General features: G+C 41.4%; 1 protein-coding gene across 2 annotated transcripts; it reads right to left on the reverse strand.

Moving 5' to 3' along the window:
- Nucleotides 1–4,153: 4,153 nt before the first annotated feature.
- Nucleotides 4,154–18,621, reverse strand: prodhb (proline dehydrogenase (oxidase) 1b). 2 transcript variants are annotated; one of them, XM_021606578.2, is made up of 14 exons: nt 18,212–18,620; nt 17,076–17,284; nt 15,327–15,361; nt 15,074–15,223; nt 14,690–14,754; nt 14,467–14,583; nt 11,276–11,346; nt 11,052–11,133; nt 10,475–10,567; nt 10,143–10,289; nt 9,703–9,878; nt 9,162–9,260; nt 5,259–5,347; nt 4,154–4,661 (listed from the first exon to the last, which is right to left on the reverse strand). In XM_021606578.2, the coding sequence occupies exons 1-14, from the start codon at nt 18,518–18,520 to the stop codon at nt 4,459–4,461; spliced, it is 1,845 nt and encodes a 614-aa protein (XP_021462253.1). In that variant the 5' UTR covers nt 18,521–18,620; the 3' UTR covers nt 4,154–4,458. The 2 variants fall into 2 exon arrangements, with proteins under 2 accessions (XP_021462253.1, XP_036836052.1); XM_036980157.1 differs by lacking the exon at nt 9,162–9,260 and having other exon boundaries at nt 18,212–18,621.
- Nucleotides 18,622–19,487: the final 866 nt, after the last annotated feature.

Here is a 19,487-nt window from a genome sequence, read left to right on the forward strand (position 1 = left end):
GATGTTGGCAGTCACAAGATGGTGGTCACTAGCGACATCTGCCCCCCTTCGCACCTTTGACGTCCCTCAGCGAACTTCTCCACTTGCCGTTGATCATCAGGTGGTCAATCTGGTTCTTGTGTCTTTCATTAGGAGAGTACCATGTCAGCTTGTGGATATTTTTGTGGGGGAAACAGGCTGCCAGAGACTAACGCAAAGGACCAATTTTAAAACAGTTATTTATAAGGCATGTTTTTTTGTTCAACCATTCAGCATATTCTGAAGTAATATCAACAATACACATTATCATTTCAATTTTTGGTATCAATTTCCTTCAGTTTCATCTTTAACCCCTAAGGTTGATTTCCGCGTCCCCGCAGAAATCGAATTAGCATAATAAAAACATCCCCATGAAAGTTTGTCAGTTGCAGCTTTTGCATTTGATGCGTCTCAATCCACCGCATCCGCCCATATCACACTTCTGCATCTGCGGTGAAAGTTGACAGAGCTAGAGCGGGGTTTGTCAGACCATGAGACATCCCAAAAATCGGTCTTCTCACAAAATGTTCTGTAGCATTGGAACACTTTGGCCTAAAAACCACTATAACCCCTCTATGGAAAGATGAGACTCTCACGAACACGATGGCGTGCTTCGTAAATTGGTACAGCCAATCTGTCAACTTCTGTCTGTAGCAGCCAAACAGTTTGGCCTGCACACTAATATGACTCCTCTGTAGAAAGGCGAGACTCTCACGAACACAGACGCCCACAGGCATCACAAACTAGTCGAAGGTCCCCCGGTACCAGTTGAAAAAAATGAATGGAGATGGTTTAGTGCCAAAAATACGAGTTTATTAACATGTAAAAAAGAACACACTTCAGAACAAACTTCCTTTAGATATCTGTTGTTCCGTATTGTGAATCTGTCATTCAATGTGTTCGTATGGGATAATAGCACTGAGGCCAAATACATTTTCTCTTCAAGTAATTAAAAAACAAACGTGTTTTTGATACTTCAAGGGGTCGTAAAATTAAAAATCAAATAGCAAAAAGATCCTTGGTATGACCTTTAAAAAAAATCCATGTAGCTTAGTAGAACTTGGAGGAAACTATGCAAAGCCCACATGTAAAGTGATTCCAGTCAACCTCTTGCATAAGAAACGTCGACATTCATTACATAAAGTAAATTAGGAACAGCTCAGTTTAGAAGGTACTGTCAGTGGATCTGGAGTTCAATTGTTTCCTTACTAGAGAAAAAAAAAGCGTCCCGAAAGTCAAAAAGAACAGTTTAAAAAAAACGGAGAACAGAAACGTATTGCTGAAGGATTCGCGAAAGATCCGCTTTGACATTGAAAGGCGATTTCCGAATGAGCCGACATTTGCAGCATTTACTGTGAATGCAGTCTCCGCGAACGTGGGAACACTGCCTTTAAAATGAATTTGAGCTATAACAATACAGATTGAATTGAGCCCTTACATTGGACAATGTATTTTTCTTGTTTCTGTAACACAATGAGTTCTTCTGACCAATTTGCCTACAGTGAATAACACATCCTCTCCCTCCCCTATTCAGTGTGAGAGAACAATATCACAGGCAATTGAATGAACATCTGCAGAGTCGCATGGTGATAATTACTGGGAAGCATGATTAGTTTCCAACGGAGATATTAATCGACTGTCAGTAATGAAACAATTATCACACAAAATGACCCATACTGGTAGTCTAACTTAAAAGCTGGGCTATCAAAAGAGGATGATAACTTTGTGATTTCTCAATTTACTTTCAACTTGTACAAGACTTGTTGAGGCCTTGTGCATTTTTCCATACATTCTTCTTGTCAGTCATTTTGGTTATAAACACATTTTGAATAAACAAAATTACTGACTTTTCACAGATAGCTTAAGTATATTTACAAGAGACAAGGTTGGAGTGTAAGATCTGAAGCCATTCTTGTGATTATTGTGACTTTGTCATTGTAATTGTTTGTAAGCTTGTGTAGTTAAAAATTAATTTATGATCGTATGCTATCCATTTGTTGCTTGTATGCTGTTCTTTGTATGCCATTTTAATATTTGATATTAACCAATGATATTAGGCCACTCTTGGCCATGATTACAGACACCTGTGTCTTTTGACACTATATAAATGAGTCATCCCGCAGCGTTTGTGATTATACCCTGATGAAGACAGCTTGGCTGTCGAAACGTTGGTAATTACATCTGAGCTCCTAGAGTGTGCGGCTCTCTTTTATTTTGGAGTGTAAAATCCAACACATTTAAAATGTAATTAATTTACATGCCAAATGGACAAATAAATAGCACAGTCAGTATCAGTTATTTGATGTCCAGAATCGTATACAATACTGTAATTACATCCCTGGATATGAACACAAAAGAAACTAGGCTACCGGAGAACCAACCCTCCAGACCCTTTACACAATTTAGTTCCAAAAGACTCTTATTGATTCAAACTAAACTAGCTCTGTCTATGAGAGCAATATTTAATGCAGTACTACAGAGGCACCGGTGTGTGTAGACAAGTATACATTCTCACCATAGATTTATGTACAGTATACATTTCCAAAGAACACTATATGATACTATCTTTAAAACATGATGTAGGAAATCTACAGAAATACTCCTCAGAGGGTTTTGTATTCTCAAGAAGCATTATAAAGTAAAAGGGATATTGATGGATCTTTTACTGCCATTTAAATCAAGCCTGCTATGTTTTTATTACTGTTGTCCCTCTCCAGGATAAATAGAGCTATAAAAAGCAGCGAGTGACGGGTAGTCTGGGCCAGCCTGACATTTTAGGGAGTCCTGTTAGAGTAGTAAAGCTGCCCATATGATATATGCAGCGCTCTGAGGATGCTGAGGACACCAAGAGGAATGCTCAGAGAGAATTAAGAGAGAGGAAGAAAGGGAAGTGGGGGAAAGAGAGGGAGAAAGATGGCTGGGGGGGAAGGGAGGGAGATTAAAAGAGAGAGGGGTAATTGATAAGAATAAGACAGAGAACATTACAAAGAGAGAGAGGAGACAGAAAGAGAGAGCACTAGAAAGAGAGTAAGCAGCTGTCGTGTCTTTACTATCATTAAATTGAAGACTTAGTTTTTAATCAAAGATTCCTGTAATTAGTATTACGTGATTAAACTGAATAATCACGTAACTGTAATTAACTAGGAAGTCGGGGCACCAAGGAAAGTATTCAGATTACAAAGTTATAATTTCCCAATATAACCTTTCAGATATTTTCATATCTGATCAATTAATGATTTATTTTACCTCACGTTAGTCTCCTTCCAAACGTCGTAAATTGTTGGTTATCTGCACGAACCCAGTCTTCACTATGAGTCATCCATACATCAATTGTCTTAAATAATTAATTTATTACTAACTAAGTAATTCACAGAAATGCATAAACAAACAAATATGGTAAATGTGGTTACATGAAATGATAGGAGAATATGCACTAGTGGGCTGAACCGGCATGGTGGCTTGCCACAATTAAAATGCTAATCCTTTACACATGAACTCTCACTCATTCGGGTACAATTGGAATCAATATATATATTTATGCTCAGTGTGTCGTCTTGATCGCTAGTGAAAAGTCATTCTTTTGTAGAATTGTCCGTTTCTCTCTCTGTCTTGGTTAAAGGGGATAGTTCAAAGTGACATTTCTTATAGAATGGATGTTTCGGCGGTTGTCGTTCTTCGCGTTCGATGATACCAAATTCCTAGCTGCAGACTAGTAATTAATATCAAAGACTTGTTCTCATTCTGTCGGTATCGATAGTCTAAGAGTTTAACCACGTGGTATGGTTAAAAGATTCAGCAATGGTCTGCAACCTTTGTCCCCCTGTAATGGAGAAAAACATGGTCTGGTGATAATTTCTCAAAGTTGGGTTTTATTCGGAATGGCAGAAAAGGGCTGTCCCAGGATGTCTGACCCTAACTGGGCTCAGGGGCGGTCCCCTGATTTAGTTCAAATCCAATTCCTTTTTTGAGTTTTCCTTCATTAAACAGTCCAAAATCACATTGTAAAATTGTGTAAACAGTATCATACTCACTCATTCATCTTATACAACAATTAGATGTAAACCCTTTATCTGGGGCTATTATATAAACAATGTTATGGTAATGTGGCCACACAGTCTTCCATGAGCTTCCCAAGTTGTGACAAACGGACCAGTTCGTAGCTGGATTCTTCACCGATCTTTTACACTTTCTCCAGAACATGAAATTTGTTCGTACCTCAAGTTCTGTGAGGAGGAAGGATTTCCTTTGTCTCCATGAAAGACTACTCTCTATAATGAGAGACTACTCTCCATGAGGTCTTCTCAGGAATTTACGACCTCTGACCACAGCAGCCTAGTTGAAGGAGGCAAGGGGGGTGGCAGGGAGAGGGGATGGGGTTGATATACTCAAAGAGGCCAACGTCATGACACAGCACAGACAGACAGCTAGCTAGCTGTGATTTCATAGACCCGGTTCAGGCTGAGGTCTGTAGAAGACTTGTCCCGAGGCCAGCCTGCGTTTTAGCTCCTTCCACAGCATCTCCCTCTCCCTCTGGGAACCCTTCATGAAGCCCCTGTTCTCCTGGGCACGACGGGATAAGTACGGTATCACCTCATTCACCGGCCCGTATGGAACATATTTATAGACCGGGAAACCTGCCTGGCCTGGAGGAGAGAGAGACAGAGGGGAAGAGAATGACATTTATTGGGGCAGCTTTTCAGTACATACCCAAAAAATATTATACTTGGCTAGTGTAATGGAATTAGTGAGTTGGGAATTTATTCAACTAATCGTGCACATCAATTTTAGACCACACAAAGTTGAACCAGAAGTATCTTCGCTAGGATGGAGCAAAAGCCTTCACATCCTGTGGCTCCCCAGCACTTCAGTTGATCATCCCTGATTTAGTTCAATACAATGTCTTTGATTGACAAACTAGTGCTGTGAGCCAACACCTGTCATGGCCAATTTGTCAATAAAGTGTCAGTGCAAGTCCCAGAACTCCATATGTGCACAATGCAGGGTCATGAGGTTCCATGTGTCAACACAAATAACTGACTGCTATTGGGAAATACCAATACAAATCCTATGGAATCTAAACAGGGCCAATATGCCATCAAATCAGCAGTGCTATGTGAGGTCAGAGAGCTCTGTCTGTCCCTGCATCCCAATAATCTGTCCTGTAGGCATGGGAAGTGCAAACTTGGACTATTGGGAAGCTAACCAATCAATCAATTAACCAATCAGTCAGTCAGTCTCACCCAATGGGAAGCTGATTTGGTCGCACATGCCCAGCAGCTGTCCAAAGTACACCTTGTTCTCCGTGGGAGTCAGGCCCAACTCATTCATCCTGTGTCAACAAGAGGAAAAGGAAAATTATAATAGTTATATTTGTATGGTATATGATAGTGATGAAGACACAGTCTATGAAACTAAGAGATGAGGTACCCGGGCATAGAGACTTCCTTTGGACACATTTCGTTACTGTATGTGCAAACAGCTCTAGCTGCACTGATGGTGAAAGGGACACGTTAGCTTTCCACACACAGTTGGAGTCATTAAAAATCGTTTTTCAACCACTCCACACATTTCTTGTTAACAAGCTATAGTTTTGGCAAGTTGGTTAGGATATCTACTTTGTGCATAACACAAGTAATTTTTCCTACAATTGTTTACAGATTATTTCATTGTATCACAATTCCAGTGGGTCAGAAGTTGACGTACACTAAGTTGACTGTGCCTTTAAACTGCTTGGAAAATTCCATAAAATTATGTCATGGCTTTAGAAGCTTCTGATAAGCTAATTGATATCATTTGAGTCAATTGGAGGTGTACCTGTGGATGTATTTGTGAAAGGCCTACCTACAAACCCAGTGCCTCTTTGCTTGCCATGATGGGAAAATAAAAATAAATCAGCCAAGACCTCAGAGTTTTTTTTGTAGACCTCCACAAGTCTGGTTCATCCTTGGGAGCAATTTCCAAACGCCTGAAGGTACCACGTTCATCTGTACAAACAATAGTACGCAAGTATAAACACCATGGGACTGCGCAGCTGTCATATCGCTCAGGAAGAAGACGCGTTCTGTCTCCTAGAGATGAACATACTTTGGTGCGAAAAGTGCAATCCCAGAACAACAGCAAAGGACATTGTGAAGATGCTGGAGGAAACAGGTACAAAAGTATCTATATCCACAGTAAAATAAGTTCTATAAAGGCCGCTCAGCAAGAAAGAAGCCACTGCTCCAAATCCGCCATAAAAAAGCCAGACTACGGTTTGCAACTGCACATGGGTACAAAGACTGTACGTTTTGGAGAAATGTCCTCTGGTCTGATGAAAGAAAATGTTGGCCATAATGACCATCGCTATGTTTGGAGGAAAAAGGAGGAGCCTTGAGTGTACATAAACTTCTGACCCACTGGGTATGTGATGAAAGAAATAAAAGCTGAAATAAATCTCTCTCTCAACTATTATTCTGACATTTCACATTCTTAAAATAAAGTGCTGATCCTAACTGACCTAAAACAGGGAATCTTTTCTAGGATTAAATGTCAGGAATTCTGAAAAACTGAGTCTAAATGTATTTGGCTAAGGTGTATGTAAACTTCCGACTTCAACTGTACAGTCATGGCCAAAAGTTTTGAGAATGACACAAATATTAATTTCCACAAAGTTTGCTGCTTCTGTGTCTTTAGATATTTTTGTCAGATGTTACTATGGAATACTCAAGTATAATTACAAGCATTTCATAAGTGTCAAAGGCTTTTATTGACAATTACATGAAGTTGATGCAAAGAGTCAATATTTGCAGTGTTGACCCTTCTTTTCCAAGACCTCTGCAATCCGCCCTGGCATGCTATCAATTAACTTCTGAGCCACATCCTGACTGATGGCAGCCCATTCTTGCATAATCAATGCTTGGAGTTTGTCAGAATTTGTGGGTTTTTGTTTGTCCACCCGCCTCTTGAGGATTGACCACAAATTCTCAATGGGATTAAGTTCTGGGGAGTGTCCTGGCCATGGACCCAAAATATTGATGATTTGTTCCCACTTAGTTATCACTTTTGCCTTATGGTAAGGTGCTCCATCATGCTGGAAAAGGCATTGTTCGTCACAAAACTGTTCCTGGATGGTTGGGAGAAGTTGCTCTCGGGGGATGTGTTGGTACCATTCTTTATTCATGGCTGTGTTCTTAGGCAAAATTGTGAGTGAGCACACTCCCTTGACTGAGAAGCAACCCCAAGCATGAATGGTCTCTGGATGCTTCACTGTTGGCATGACACAGGACTGATGGTAGCGCTCACCTTGTCTTCTCCGGACAAGCTTTTTTCCAGATGCCCCAAACAATCGGAAAGGGGATTCATCAGAGAAAATTACTTTACCCCAGTCCTCAGCAGTCCAATCCCTGTATCTTTTGCAGAATATCAGTCTGTCCCTGATGTTTTTCCTGGAGAGAAGTGGCTTCTTTGCTACCCTTCTTGACACCAAGCCATCCTCCAAAAGTCTTTGCCTCACTGTGCGTGCAGATGCACTCACACCTGCCTGCAGCCATTTCTGAGCAAGCTCTGTACTGGTGGTGCCCCGATCCCGCAACTGAATCAACTTTAGGAGACAGTCCTGGAGCTTGCTGGACTTTCTTGGGCGGCCTGAAGCCTTCTTCACAACAATTGAACCGCTCTCCTTGAAGTTTTTGATGATCCGATAAATGGTTGATTTAGGTGCAATTTTACTGGCAGCAATGTCCTTGCCTGTGAAGACCTTTTGTACAAAGCAAATATGACGGCACGTGTTTCCTTGCAGGTAACCATGATTGACAGAGGAAGAACAATGATTCCAAGCACCACCCTCCTTTTGAAGTTTCCAGTCTGTTATTCAAACTCAATCAGCATTGTAGCGGTATTTATTTGAGAGGGGTAAAGAAAGATTTTGTTCGGTCGCCAGGCAGGCATTAACCATGCCGAAAGTAAAAGAGTAGAATAGAGAGAGTACCACTACCAGACCCACACACATCAGCAGAATAGACTGCCTAGAGTGTAGCCTGTTTACCAGATAGCCAGTGGAGAGAAAAGAGAATACACACCATATAAAACCAACATCACAGCACAGGGGTAACCCCAACAAGAATCCCTCATACAATAATACTAATACTAATAATGGCAGAGCAATTTAAAAGCAACTTCATACAAGAACGAACCCAGTCATCAACAGAGGATTTGCAATAATCTGTATTATCTTCCAGTGGATGAGTGCAGAGGGTATGAATGTGGCGGGTGTTCATAGACACAACAAAGGCCTTAAAAATGTCCGCAATCTTCTCGGCCACATGCCATTAGTACACCTCAGCTCAATACAGTTCACATAACAATACACAACTTGCAAGCAACCTCCCTTTTAACTAAAATGTCCATCCAAATACTTCTGGCTGGGCAATAATAGTCCAGCTCTAATGAACTTCAATGGGAAGTAACGCACTGGAATGATAGAGGGAAGAGAAACTGTCTGACTGTCCGATGGTTTGTTGGTTTGTATGTCAAAGCTTTGCAACAATGTTGCTACTAATCCATGCGATCCATAACGGGCGCGGTCCCAAACGAAAATAACCACAACCTAAAGCAATCACACCGATGATTGAGTTAAATACTTGATAAACTACACACGCTGAAAACAAACAACTTCTGCAGCCCAGCAGACACAATCAAACTGTCCCGCCACCCAAGAGCCCCCCCCCTCCCAAAGTGATCTCCAGCCTTGTTCTCGTCAACACTCACACCTGTGATAATGAGAGAATCACTGACATGATGTCAGCTGGTCCTTTTGTGGCAGGGCTGAAATGCAGTGGAAGATTTTGAGATTCAGTTCATTTGCATGGCAAAGAGGGACTTTGCAATTAATTGCAATTCATCTGATCACTCTTCATAACATTCTGGAGTATATGCAAATTGCCATCATACAAACTGAGGCAGCAGACTTTGTGAAAATTAATATTTGTGTCATTCTCAAAACTTTTGGCCATGAATGTACATAGTATATGCTTTAAACATGAGAAAAACTCTATAGAAATGCAATAACTACGTGTGTTAGAGTTTGAGCAGGAAAACTTGGCAGAGAGCCATCCTCAGTGTGTCTGTGTCAAGCTAAGGCCATGCAGTGCAGTAATGAGACTTGCCTCCTGAGGGTGTGCTTCACTGTGTCCTCATTGTGAGAAGCAACCATGACATTGGCATTTCTGTTCAGTACAATCTCATCGAGGATGTAGTCTAGACACCTTACAGAGTACAGACATGACAGACATGTTAAGTAAACTACAGGTATCCTAGCGGTTAAGAGCGTTGGGACAGTAACTGGAAGGTTGTAGTTTGAATCACTGAGCCGACTAGGTGAAAAATTGGTCGATGTGCCCCTGAGCAAGGCACTTAACCCTAGATGCTCCTGTAAGTCGCTCTAGATAAGAGTGTCTGCTGAATGACTAAAATAAAAAAAATACAATCCAAAATGCTCTCTGTGTGAAATTATATTACACAGCTGTTACTGAAAAATTCCTCATAGTGCTCTACTTTTGGTCAAGTCAGAGAGTTTACTTTATAGGTCATTCAGCATTTTAACAGGTTCTTAAAAACAATTGCTATTCAATACGAATTGAAGAATGTTTTAAGAACAGTATTTATTTAAGCACAGTGAGTAACTAAATAAGCACATCCATCCCTTACTTGTGGTACATCATGTTAGTGGTCTCATAGTCAGGGTTGATGGGGTCCTCGTATCCGATCTCCTCCGCTCTGCTCCTCTCCTGGTACATATAAGCCCCACGCACCAGCTTGGCCCCAAAAAACCATCCCTCACGCCTAGACAACTCAACATCCATGGTCACGATATCATAGGCCTCCTACAATGGTAGAGAAAGCGAGAGGAAGGAAGTAAAGGAGGGATATTAGGGACACCGGTCATCTGTATAATAATGGCGTATAAGCTGTTTATAAGCAAACCTTCAAATGATGTGTTTCAGAGAGCTGCTGGTAAGACATGACTACATGTATGAGCATAGAAACTCAGTGACAGGGTCTCTAGTAGCCTCAGCTCCCAGGCTTCAACTTCCTTGTCGATGTGACAAACAAGACTTGGAAGGATGGCAACGTAATGGGTCCCTAACCTTGAGGTAGCACTGGTAGGTGTTGAAGATGACAGGTTTCCCTCTATTGTAGATCCTCTGCATCTCCACAGTCAGTGTGCTGATGGCGGGCTGGAAGTAGGTCTGCTCTGCATCCACCATCAGACGAACACTGTGCTCCTCTGCATGCTGCAACACAGACAGCCAGAACAGGTGAGTTCCACTTCATTCCACACATGAGCTCAGAGTTTTTCTCAATAAACCAAGGAAACTGAACTGGTAGCTAATTATGAGATGATAAGATGACCTGGCGTGATGTAACGTGACATAGCATAACATTGCTGAAGATAACATAAGCATGGTTTCATATTTACATTGGCAAGTACGTCCAGCCTCTGGAGCATCCTCTTCATCTGTTTCTCCTCCTCCTCTGTGAACTTATTGAGCAGGGGCTCCAGCTGACCAGTCTGGACAAACAAAGAAAGGAGAGCCTAAAATACCTTACCTGAGGCTCAATGAATCACACTGTCTGAGCTAACACTGGAGACAGCCCACACACACAGAGACCTGAGGGCCTTTACCTTCAACAGACTGGCTTTGTCTAAGCTAAGATAAGTAAGTATTAACACACGGCCTCAAGCCTTCTCACACCGCTGAGGTGTGTGGTTATTCCTTGGAATTGCACAGCTGTCATGTGTTAATGCTTACATAGGGAATGGCGTGCCAATTCAAACCATGTCAGGCCCAGTGAGTCACAAGAGGTGCAACTCTTTTCAAACATTCTTTCACCATTCTGGGATCAACTCTAAACTGAATGGTCAATCTTATCAACGTATTTACTCAAACAATTGACAGGGTTTGGAGGTGTTTACAGAACCACTTGAGTTTGAAACCAAGTGGTATCTTCTATCTTCTAGAGCACTTTCGTTGCCATTGCCGTGCCTTGCTTACCTCTAAATTTGGGACAACCAGCAGATCTGATATCTTTATTCTGTCGTCGATCAGGCTGTTCCAGTCCAGCCTGTCAATGGTTCTGAAGGGGCACAGAGAGAGACCGCTTTTAGTAAGTCAAATATAGTTGTTGTAAGGGGCTTTTTCAACAAAGTATGCAAGGGCAATTATTCTACTGCTTTATGGCACAATACAGTTTCTCGAACGAGAGGTATTATTTTTACCCTGATCCTTGTTTCTCTCCAGTGAACCAGCCATGGAAGTCACCTGTGGCCCCCAGCGTGGTCATAAACTCCTGTATGGACAAATAGGCATTTTTGACCGTATATATAGTACGACATTGTTATCTCAATGGATCAAACCTATACACAAGTCATTATAAACCCTAAAGAACAGCAACTGTGTTCTCAGCGTTGGGTAGGTTACTTTCTAAATATAATCCGTGACGGTTACTAGTTACCTTCCAAAAATTGTAATCAGAATCATAACTTTTGGATTACACAAACTCAGTAACACAATCTGTTTACGTTCAGTTACTTTTAGCTTGCTTTCCGCTTAAGAGGCATTAGAAGAAGACAAAAATGAATATGACCAATTGAATGACATTTATTGCAGACTAAATACATTTGAGAGTTTACATAGCTGGCCATAAATGGATGTTGCATTTTACTTTATGGGTTGGTTATGTAGGCCTCTTCTAAGTCTACTACAGATAATGATACAAGTAGGCCATGTATTTACATTAAAAAACAAAGTCTGTCAGATGTCCTGTCGTTCCAATTAATTAATAACCCTTTATCTTCAAGACTTGGAAATATAGATTAGTCAAAATGTTTTACCTGAACTTAACGCAAACACTAAGGACTTAATTGGACTAAGGACTTGTTGTCATGGAGGACTGGTCATTGCTTCAAGTTGAAAAATAAATGTTGCGCTCATGTAAAGGCATGCTTTGAGCACTACTGAAAAGTGCAATTCGCATGTGACAAATGAAAACCATATACTGCATTTGGTATTGCTTAAATTTTTGTTGGTGACACTTATATATGCCGATAATTTGCAGCTGTTTGGGATAATTCTATCAAAAGTGTGCAAGTTTGAGCATGTGTCTGTTTTCTTTATCAGCATGAATTAGATTGAGCAATAAAAGCCCCACTTAAATTAAACTAGTTTTTGACAGTATTGAACACAATACCACAGGGAGTTTAGAAAGGAGAAACTCCCTCAAACTTTTATTCAATAGGCTGGGAACCGCACTAAAGCTGTTTCAAGAGCGCATTTTTCACTGACTATCCACTGGTCACAAAAACAGTGATTGATAAGCAGCTTAACCTTCTTAAATTCTACCATTATTGGGTTAAAATACACATATATATATATATATATATATATATATATTGGTGAACTGCGAACCCCAACAACCACAATCTGTAAGGCGCACAGACACACACACACACGGTAACATACACACTATACACACATACACATGGATTTTGTGTTTTAGATATGTGATAGTAGAGTAGTGGCCTGAGGGCACACACTTAATGTGTTGTGAAATCTGTTGTGAAATATAATGGAATGTTTTAAATTATATACAATTGCCTTAAGTTTGCTAGACCCCAGGAAGAGTAGATGCTGCCTTGGCAGCAGCTAATGGGGATATGTAATAAATACAAATACAAATAGGTAAATGAGAGAGCAGTAGTGTGATTCACATCAATGTGCTATGTAGATATAAATAATAAGTGATATCCACCACTGCTGTTGTCCTTAACTCCAAGCGTTTATTCAAGTTGGATCTTTTGATGCCAACAGCAGTCACACCATTGGAAGACATAGCTTGGACTGTAGCCTACAAAACCTATTCCTATTTTCCTGCGATCCATAAAACACGTTTGGTGTGTCATCATAGTGTCACACCCTGATCTGTTTCACCTGTCCTTGTGCTTGTCTCCACCCCCTTCAAGTTGTCGACCATGTTCCCCATTATCCCTTGGATATTTTTACCTGTGTTTTCTGTCTGTCTGCACTAGTTCATCTTGTTTGCCAAGTCAACCAGTGTTTTTTTCTCTCAGCTCCTGTTTTTCCCCAGTCTCTCTTTTTCTTGTCCTCCTGGTTTTGACCCTTGCCTGTCTTGACTCTGAGCCTGCCTAACCACTCTGCCTGCCCCTGACCTCGAGCCTGCCTAACCACTCTGCCTGCCCCTGACCTCGAGCCTGCCTGCTGCCCTGTACCATTTTGGACTCCGCCCTGGCTATAAACTCTTTCCTGTCCCCGACCTGCCTTTTGTCTATCCCTTGGACTATAATAAATATCAGAGCTCAAACCATCTGCCTCCTGTGTCTGCATCTGGGTCTCGCCTTGTGTCATTATAAATAGTGGTCTCTGACTTGTAGCCAGACTCGCTCACGCCGGACAAATTTAAACTTGCGCCTTTTTTCAATTCTGATTTGAATGTCATTGTCAAGTACTCCCTCTCCGGCCTCTAGGTCATCAGGCTGCTGATAATCCCGCACACCTGTCACCATCGTCAAGCGCACCAGCGCCTCATGACACTTACCTGGACTCCATCCCCTCCTTGATTATCTTCCCCATATCTGTCACTCCCCGTGGTTCTTTCCTCAGGTGTTATTGACTCTGTTCTTGTGTCTCGGCGTACTGCCTTATGTTAGTGTTGTGTTCATGGTTTTGTTGTTTTATTAAAATGTTTCACCTGCACCTGCTTTCGACTCACCGCCCCATCATTACAGAATAACACCTCACCTAAGGGAAGCATCAGGGAGTGTTTTTTTGTGTGTTAGTGTAAATGACATTGGGTCCGGGAGCCGCTACAGGCTCTCATGCCTCAGCCAGATGGCCAGGCTCCCCTGCCTCAGCCGGTCTGACAGGTTCTCGCACCCCAGCAGTCTCGACAGGTTCCCGCGCTTCAGCAGGGGTAACCGGTCAGCTCCTGATCCCCGGGTTCGTCCCCTTTGTCGGTGTCCTGCGGCTGGATCCGCGCATCAGGGAGGGGGTACTGTCACGCATACCCCTCTCCGTCCTCTAGGTCATCAGGCTGCTGATTATCCTGCACATCTGTTGCCATCGTCGAGAGCACCAGCGCCTCATGACACTCACCTGGACTCTATAACCTCCTTAATTATCTTCCCTATATCTGTCACTCCCCTTGGTTCTTTCCTCAGGTGTTATTAACGGTTTCATGTCGGTGCGTTGTTTGTGTTTCGTGTTTATTTATTAAAACACTTGCTTCACGACTCTCAGCGCACTCGTTACAGTCATTGAGAAAACGTTCTTTCTGAATTGAAAAGTAATCCTATAAGTATTCATCTAGTTTTTCAAAAGTATCTGTAAGCTGATTACAATATTTTTGCTGGTAACGCAACTGTTACTCCCCAACCCTGTGTGTTCTGTGTACCTGTAGTGGCTGCAGCTCTAGCCTCTGCTCCAGAGCCTCCATGCCATCTCTCCCCTGCTGTGCCGCCAGGAAGCTGAAGAAACGCTTCCATTTCACCAGCACCTCCGAGAACTTGAGCTATAGAGGTAGAGAACAAAATACAAGCACTTTATCAGAGAGTCAACTATCAGCTAAGTGTGTGTTACACATGGATATTGAATGAGGTGAGTTCCCCTTTAACTACCAGGAACTGAGGTCGTCCCAGTGCAGTCATCTTGATGGCAGAGAAGCCATCCACTGAGCTCCCACCTGGATGAAGGTTGATAGGTCACACATGCTCAGTGTAAGCCTCACTAATATCAATCAAAAACAGCAATATATAAATTCATGGGAATAGGAAGCTGATGCATTTTGCATAATGTTGTCTAAACAGTAAGGTTACATAGAGGGATATTTTGCTGAGTACTAATTACGGTCTTGCGATTATGAGTGTCCTTTAGTGAGTGTTATGATGCCAAGGAACTACAAATTGGTACATGGTAATTACTACTATTACTATTAGTCACTGAATAAAACACTCCATCCCAACCGCCCAGCCTTTTCGTATTGTTTATATCCACAGGTGTACCAGATGCTTTGATACACTTTAGGAAGGTCTCCATGTGTTGGTCACATTTGGCCTCATCAGAGTAGAAGTATGTCCTGGCGCCGGTCACTCCCCCTCGACGGTCCCCAAACTGTTGGTGAGCCTTATACTGCTTTTCTCTGTGGTCCATGCCTGCAGGGGTAAGCAAACACATCAGCATTCCTCCCTATTGCAACCAGTTGCATCATATAGTTTGGGCTCAAATGAGAGCAAAAAAACACAAGGACGGACTTACTCATGCCTTCTTTCTCTGTAGCAGACACACATGAGCTGGCAATGAGAAAAGAGAGGAGAATTTATTAATTTGTTATGGACACAAAGTTTAGTATTATAGTGTTATGGACAGAAAGTATATTAAGAGATCTCTCTCTACACACACACACACACACATTCAATTCCTTGGTGACCACACATCAAGCCCCGTTCCACTTCTAGAAATAAACACCATTCTATGAACCATATTGCCCTTGAGGCAGAAGCCAGTGTATATAGCACACATCTACCCACAGGTGGCCCCAGATTGACTGAAGCTGAGCTGTCTCCCTGCCAATGTTTTGACCTTCCTGAAAGGGCACTCAGACACACTACACCATCACAGATCACAGGACACAAGGGCTGACGTCACAGGACACTATATTGGGTATTTTGGCGGTTATTGGTGCTAGGTTTGGTGGGTTTTTGGACGTCACTGTCAGTGCGTTTAAACAGAAGGAGGTTGAATGGTATGATGGCATGTCTGGACTGTAAGTGCCAGACGTTTTACATGCTTGGGATGGAACTGTAAATGTCTGAGTGATCGTTTGGTTGTTGGTTTGCATATTTGTGTGTACATGTATGAGCCTGTGAAGCCTCTATACTTTTCTATTTTATTCTCCTGGAAGGCCAAGCATTCCTGTTGTTTGTGTCCTACTGTTGCTGATCAGTGCGATTCTCTTTGGAGGGTCATAGAAGTGCAGGTCAAGCACGAACGTTACTATAGCAGTCGTCTTGCATCAAAGTAGACTAGCTACCTTTCCCTAGCGTATGCCTTGCAGGTCTGTTTTTTTACCAACAGAGAGGCTTGACTGAGACTTTGATGGCCATGTCTTTTGATGGCAGACAAAGTAAAGACAAAGTAGAAAATTAAGCAGAGCAATGAAGTGACTGTATGTGTATTGAGAGAGAGAGAGAGAGAGAGAGAGTCCTTTGGCAGCATGTTCTTCTCTCTCTCTCAATTCAATTTCAATTTAAGCGGCTTTATTTATCTCTCTCACTGGACTAAATGTCTTATTTATTTATTTATAAGTATATAACCTCAAAGTTAAAGTTGTCCTTCAAAGAGGGGTCAGGAAACTAAGCTAAGAAGAAAAACAAATGTTCTTAGCATAACTATCTCACAGTGTGAGTACATAGTGCCATTATCTCACACATCAAAACTACAGCTCTCCTCAGAGAGAACGGTTGTGTAAGTTTTTCCTGGCCTGTCATACAGGCTTATATCAGAGCTGGGATCAACTCATGTGACAGAATTCCTGAAGAGTGAGTTCCGAGAGGCCAGCCAATCCACCGAGGAGGGCCTTGACCAAACCGACCAATGGGGTCTGGACAGACTAGTGTTTACATCCTAAGAGGGATATCAAATTATAGCATGTCCCTGGCTTCAAACGAGGGGAAAATCATACTTGTGGTCATTCACTCTGGTTAGATTTGGATGCCTTTTGATTTTATACAAAATAAGGAAATTACATTAGTTTGGGGAACTATATCTGTATGTGTGAAAAATAGAACTTTGTTTGCTTAAAGCAATGCTTGTGTGCTTTCAGAAGTGAATAACACAGAACTGCAGTACTTTCTATATTCCCTAATCCTTATCGAATGCCTAACTGATGACAGGAAATGCATTCATCACATTCATCACCACTCATATTCCTTCTGATTAAGTTGTGGAACAGCATTTTATATAGGTTAGAAACATAATGTTTAGGGTAATAAGCAATTTACTTACTCCATCTCTTTAGTCACTGCATCTTCTTGTGTGAGGTCCTCCTCTACACTGTAGTCCAGGACAGAGCCCACTCCGAAGGCCCTGTTCTTTTGAATCAGAGACTTGATGGACTTGTGGTCCTCTCCCGCCACAAACTGGCCATAGAATGTCATCTTCATAAACTGCTCAAATGCCTTCTTCCCCAGTACGAACTTACTGATATCCATCAGCTAAGAAAAAAAAGGGAAATGCATTTAGTGCTCGTTTCAAGCTGTAGCGCTGAGGATCTGCGGTAAAGCGCGATTTTAAATGAAAGCGTTTACAGTGAATGCAGTCCCTGCAAACAAGTAAACATTTCCTTTAAATTTTGTTCACGCCATTTACTTGTGTGGCCAATAATTGTGTGGTAATAATGGCAATAAAGCCTTTATAAATGATACATAACATTGTTATAGCATTTGCCATGAACACCGTCTTTTTTCAGTTTTTTGGACATTTCACTGAGGTGAGAACCTCAAGATGACAGCAAACAGTGGGAGGAGGGCCAGGCAAGTCAGGCACAGTTATATAATCTTCACAGTTATATAATCTAATCTATAATCTTACGCATAACTGAATTACTCAGTTATGAGTAATTCCACACTCTAAATAGACCGCTTGGTGGTAACGTTATCTAGGGATACAGGCACACAGCATACTAGGCAGACGACAGATTTACTGGAAGAGAGGTAATATAGATTCCTTGCTGCCTGCACCTGTATGCACACCCTTTAGGCGAACTGAATGTTAAACAAACTTTGTTTATGTTTTCTTATACCGCTTCAAATAAGAGTTCCCTCACTGGAGAAATAATTCCAATTGTATTCTGTTTCTTATATATTCTATATATATTTAGATATATATATATAAAATGCAGATTGTCCTGCCTTTAGAAAGTCATTTGGGCCTTCTGTGTTGTCTTCTATTATAAGTCAGCATCCTTCTAAAGGACAGACGGATCAGCAAGTGAAACCACCACAGCAGGACGTAGAGCGACACATGATCACATGCGGTAAAGTTTCTTGAATACAGTTTGTGTGTCTCGCCAACTTGAGCTTCTCAACAACAAAACAAATACAAGCTTAATGCAGATTCAGCACACAGATATTATACCATACCTCCTTGTTCTTATCAACCAAAAGGTCATAGGAGCACAGTTTGAAAACCACCAAACTTCTGAGCAGTTCTAAATTGTCTTTACTCTTGTATGCTTCCTGTGTCAGCTCAAAGTCAATAGAGATCTTTGGAGAGGAGGAAGCATTTCTGCTTTTCCTTGAAGAGTAGGACTCTCTGTTGGTGACATCCTGGTCTGCCTGAGTTGAGGCGACAGTGGACTGTGCTCTTCGGTTAGAAAGGGTATTCAGTCTTCTGACGTTTATATCCACGCCTGCCCGAGTAAGGGCTGGTACAGTTTTGACATAAGACATGAGTTTTGAGGTGCTGCGTTGGTCTCAGCGGAACTAACTAAGCAGGTGAGCGCAGCATCGATTGTGGACTGTTTAAAATGAGTTTCGCATGTATCTGCCCCACGTATTCGTATCTACTCCGTTCATGCATATTTATAGTAGTTTAATTCTGAAGTAGCGGTTGGTGGAAAAACCCTGACGCATGCATATTGATTTTGACGTAATAGGTTAATTTCGACACGTCTTTATTTGGCCAAGACTTTATGGTGGACTTGGGCGCGCAAGGCCATCAATCTGTCCCCTGTCATGAAATCTTGTGGAATAGTGATTTTTTTGTGTAGGCTTAATGTTGCACCTTCAATATCAGGAAAAAATAGTACTACTATTGTATTGAAAAACGATGGCCATATATTAATAACCCACAGTCCTCTCTGTGGTTATTTTGCCAGTTCATTTAATGAAACAGACGGGGGAGCCATTGCTGTGCAAAAGTATAGGCTAATGGTATTCTTTCTGTCAAATTCCTATACAATGAAGTTGGCATAAAATATAAAATTGGGGCTATTGATTGGGACTAACGTTCATATGACAAAAATGTCAATAAATACATTTGATACTTGATATAATTACTCTTATTCTTATAAAATTGGTATTTGTATTACTTTCTAATTTGTCTATTTTTATATTAAATAATTACGTGTCTTGGTGTCCCAATGTGCCAGTGTCGACAGCGAAAAATTGATCTTAGGACAATCATCCATTCTGTGTTTAATATATTTTTGTATATATATATTATTTTTTATAGTGTAATAGAGTTCTTAACCTGTCAGAAAATGTCCCACTTTACCAATACTCACCCTATTATTAGTAGTAGTAAGTAGTAGTAGTTTATTTAATATATTTAATATTTTGAGGAAAGGTTGGCATTGAAGAACGAGACCTAGGCCTATATCATATTGTCCCCATGTGGCACACCCACTTTTGTGTG

This window comes from Oncorhynchus mykiss, chromosome 6, assembly GCF_013265735.2.
Source record: "Oncorhynchus mykiss isolate Arlee chromosome 6, USDA_OmykA_1.1, whole genome shotgun sequence".
Lineage (NCBI taxonomy): Eukaryota > Metazoa > Chordata > Actinopteri > Salmoniformes > Salmonidae > Oncorhynchus > Oncorhynchus mykiss.

Excerpts from the sequence above, each read along its gene's own strand:
- prodhb (XM_021606578.2), bottom strand. The coding sequence starts at position 18,520 with ATGTCTTATGTCAAAACTGTACCAGCCCTTACTCGGGCAGGCGTGGAT. Across the intron at positions 14,584-14,689 it reads TGGGACGACCTCAGTTCCTG|CTCAAGTTCTCGGAGGTGCT; the intron begins GTAGTTAAAGGG and ends CTACCTCTATAG. Across the intron at positions 9,879-10,142 it reads CCTACCAGTGCTACCTCAAG|GAGGCCTATGATATCGTGAC; the intron begins GTTAGGGACCCA and ends CTACCATTGTAG.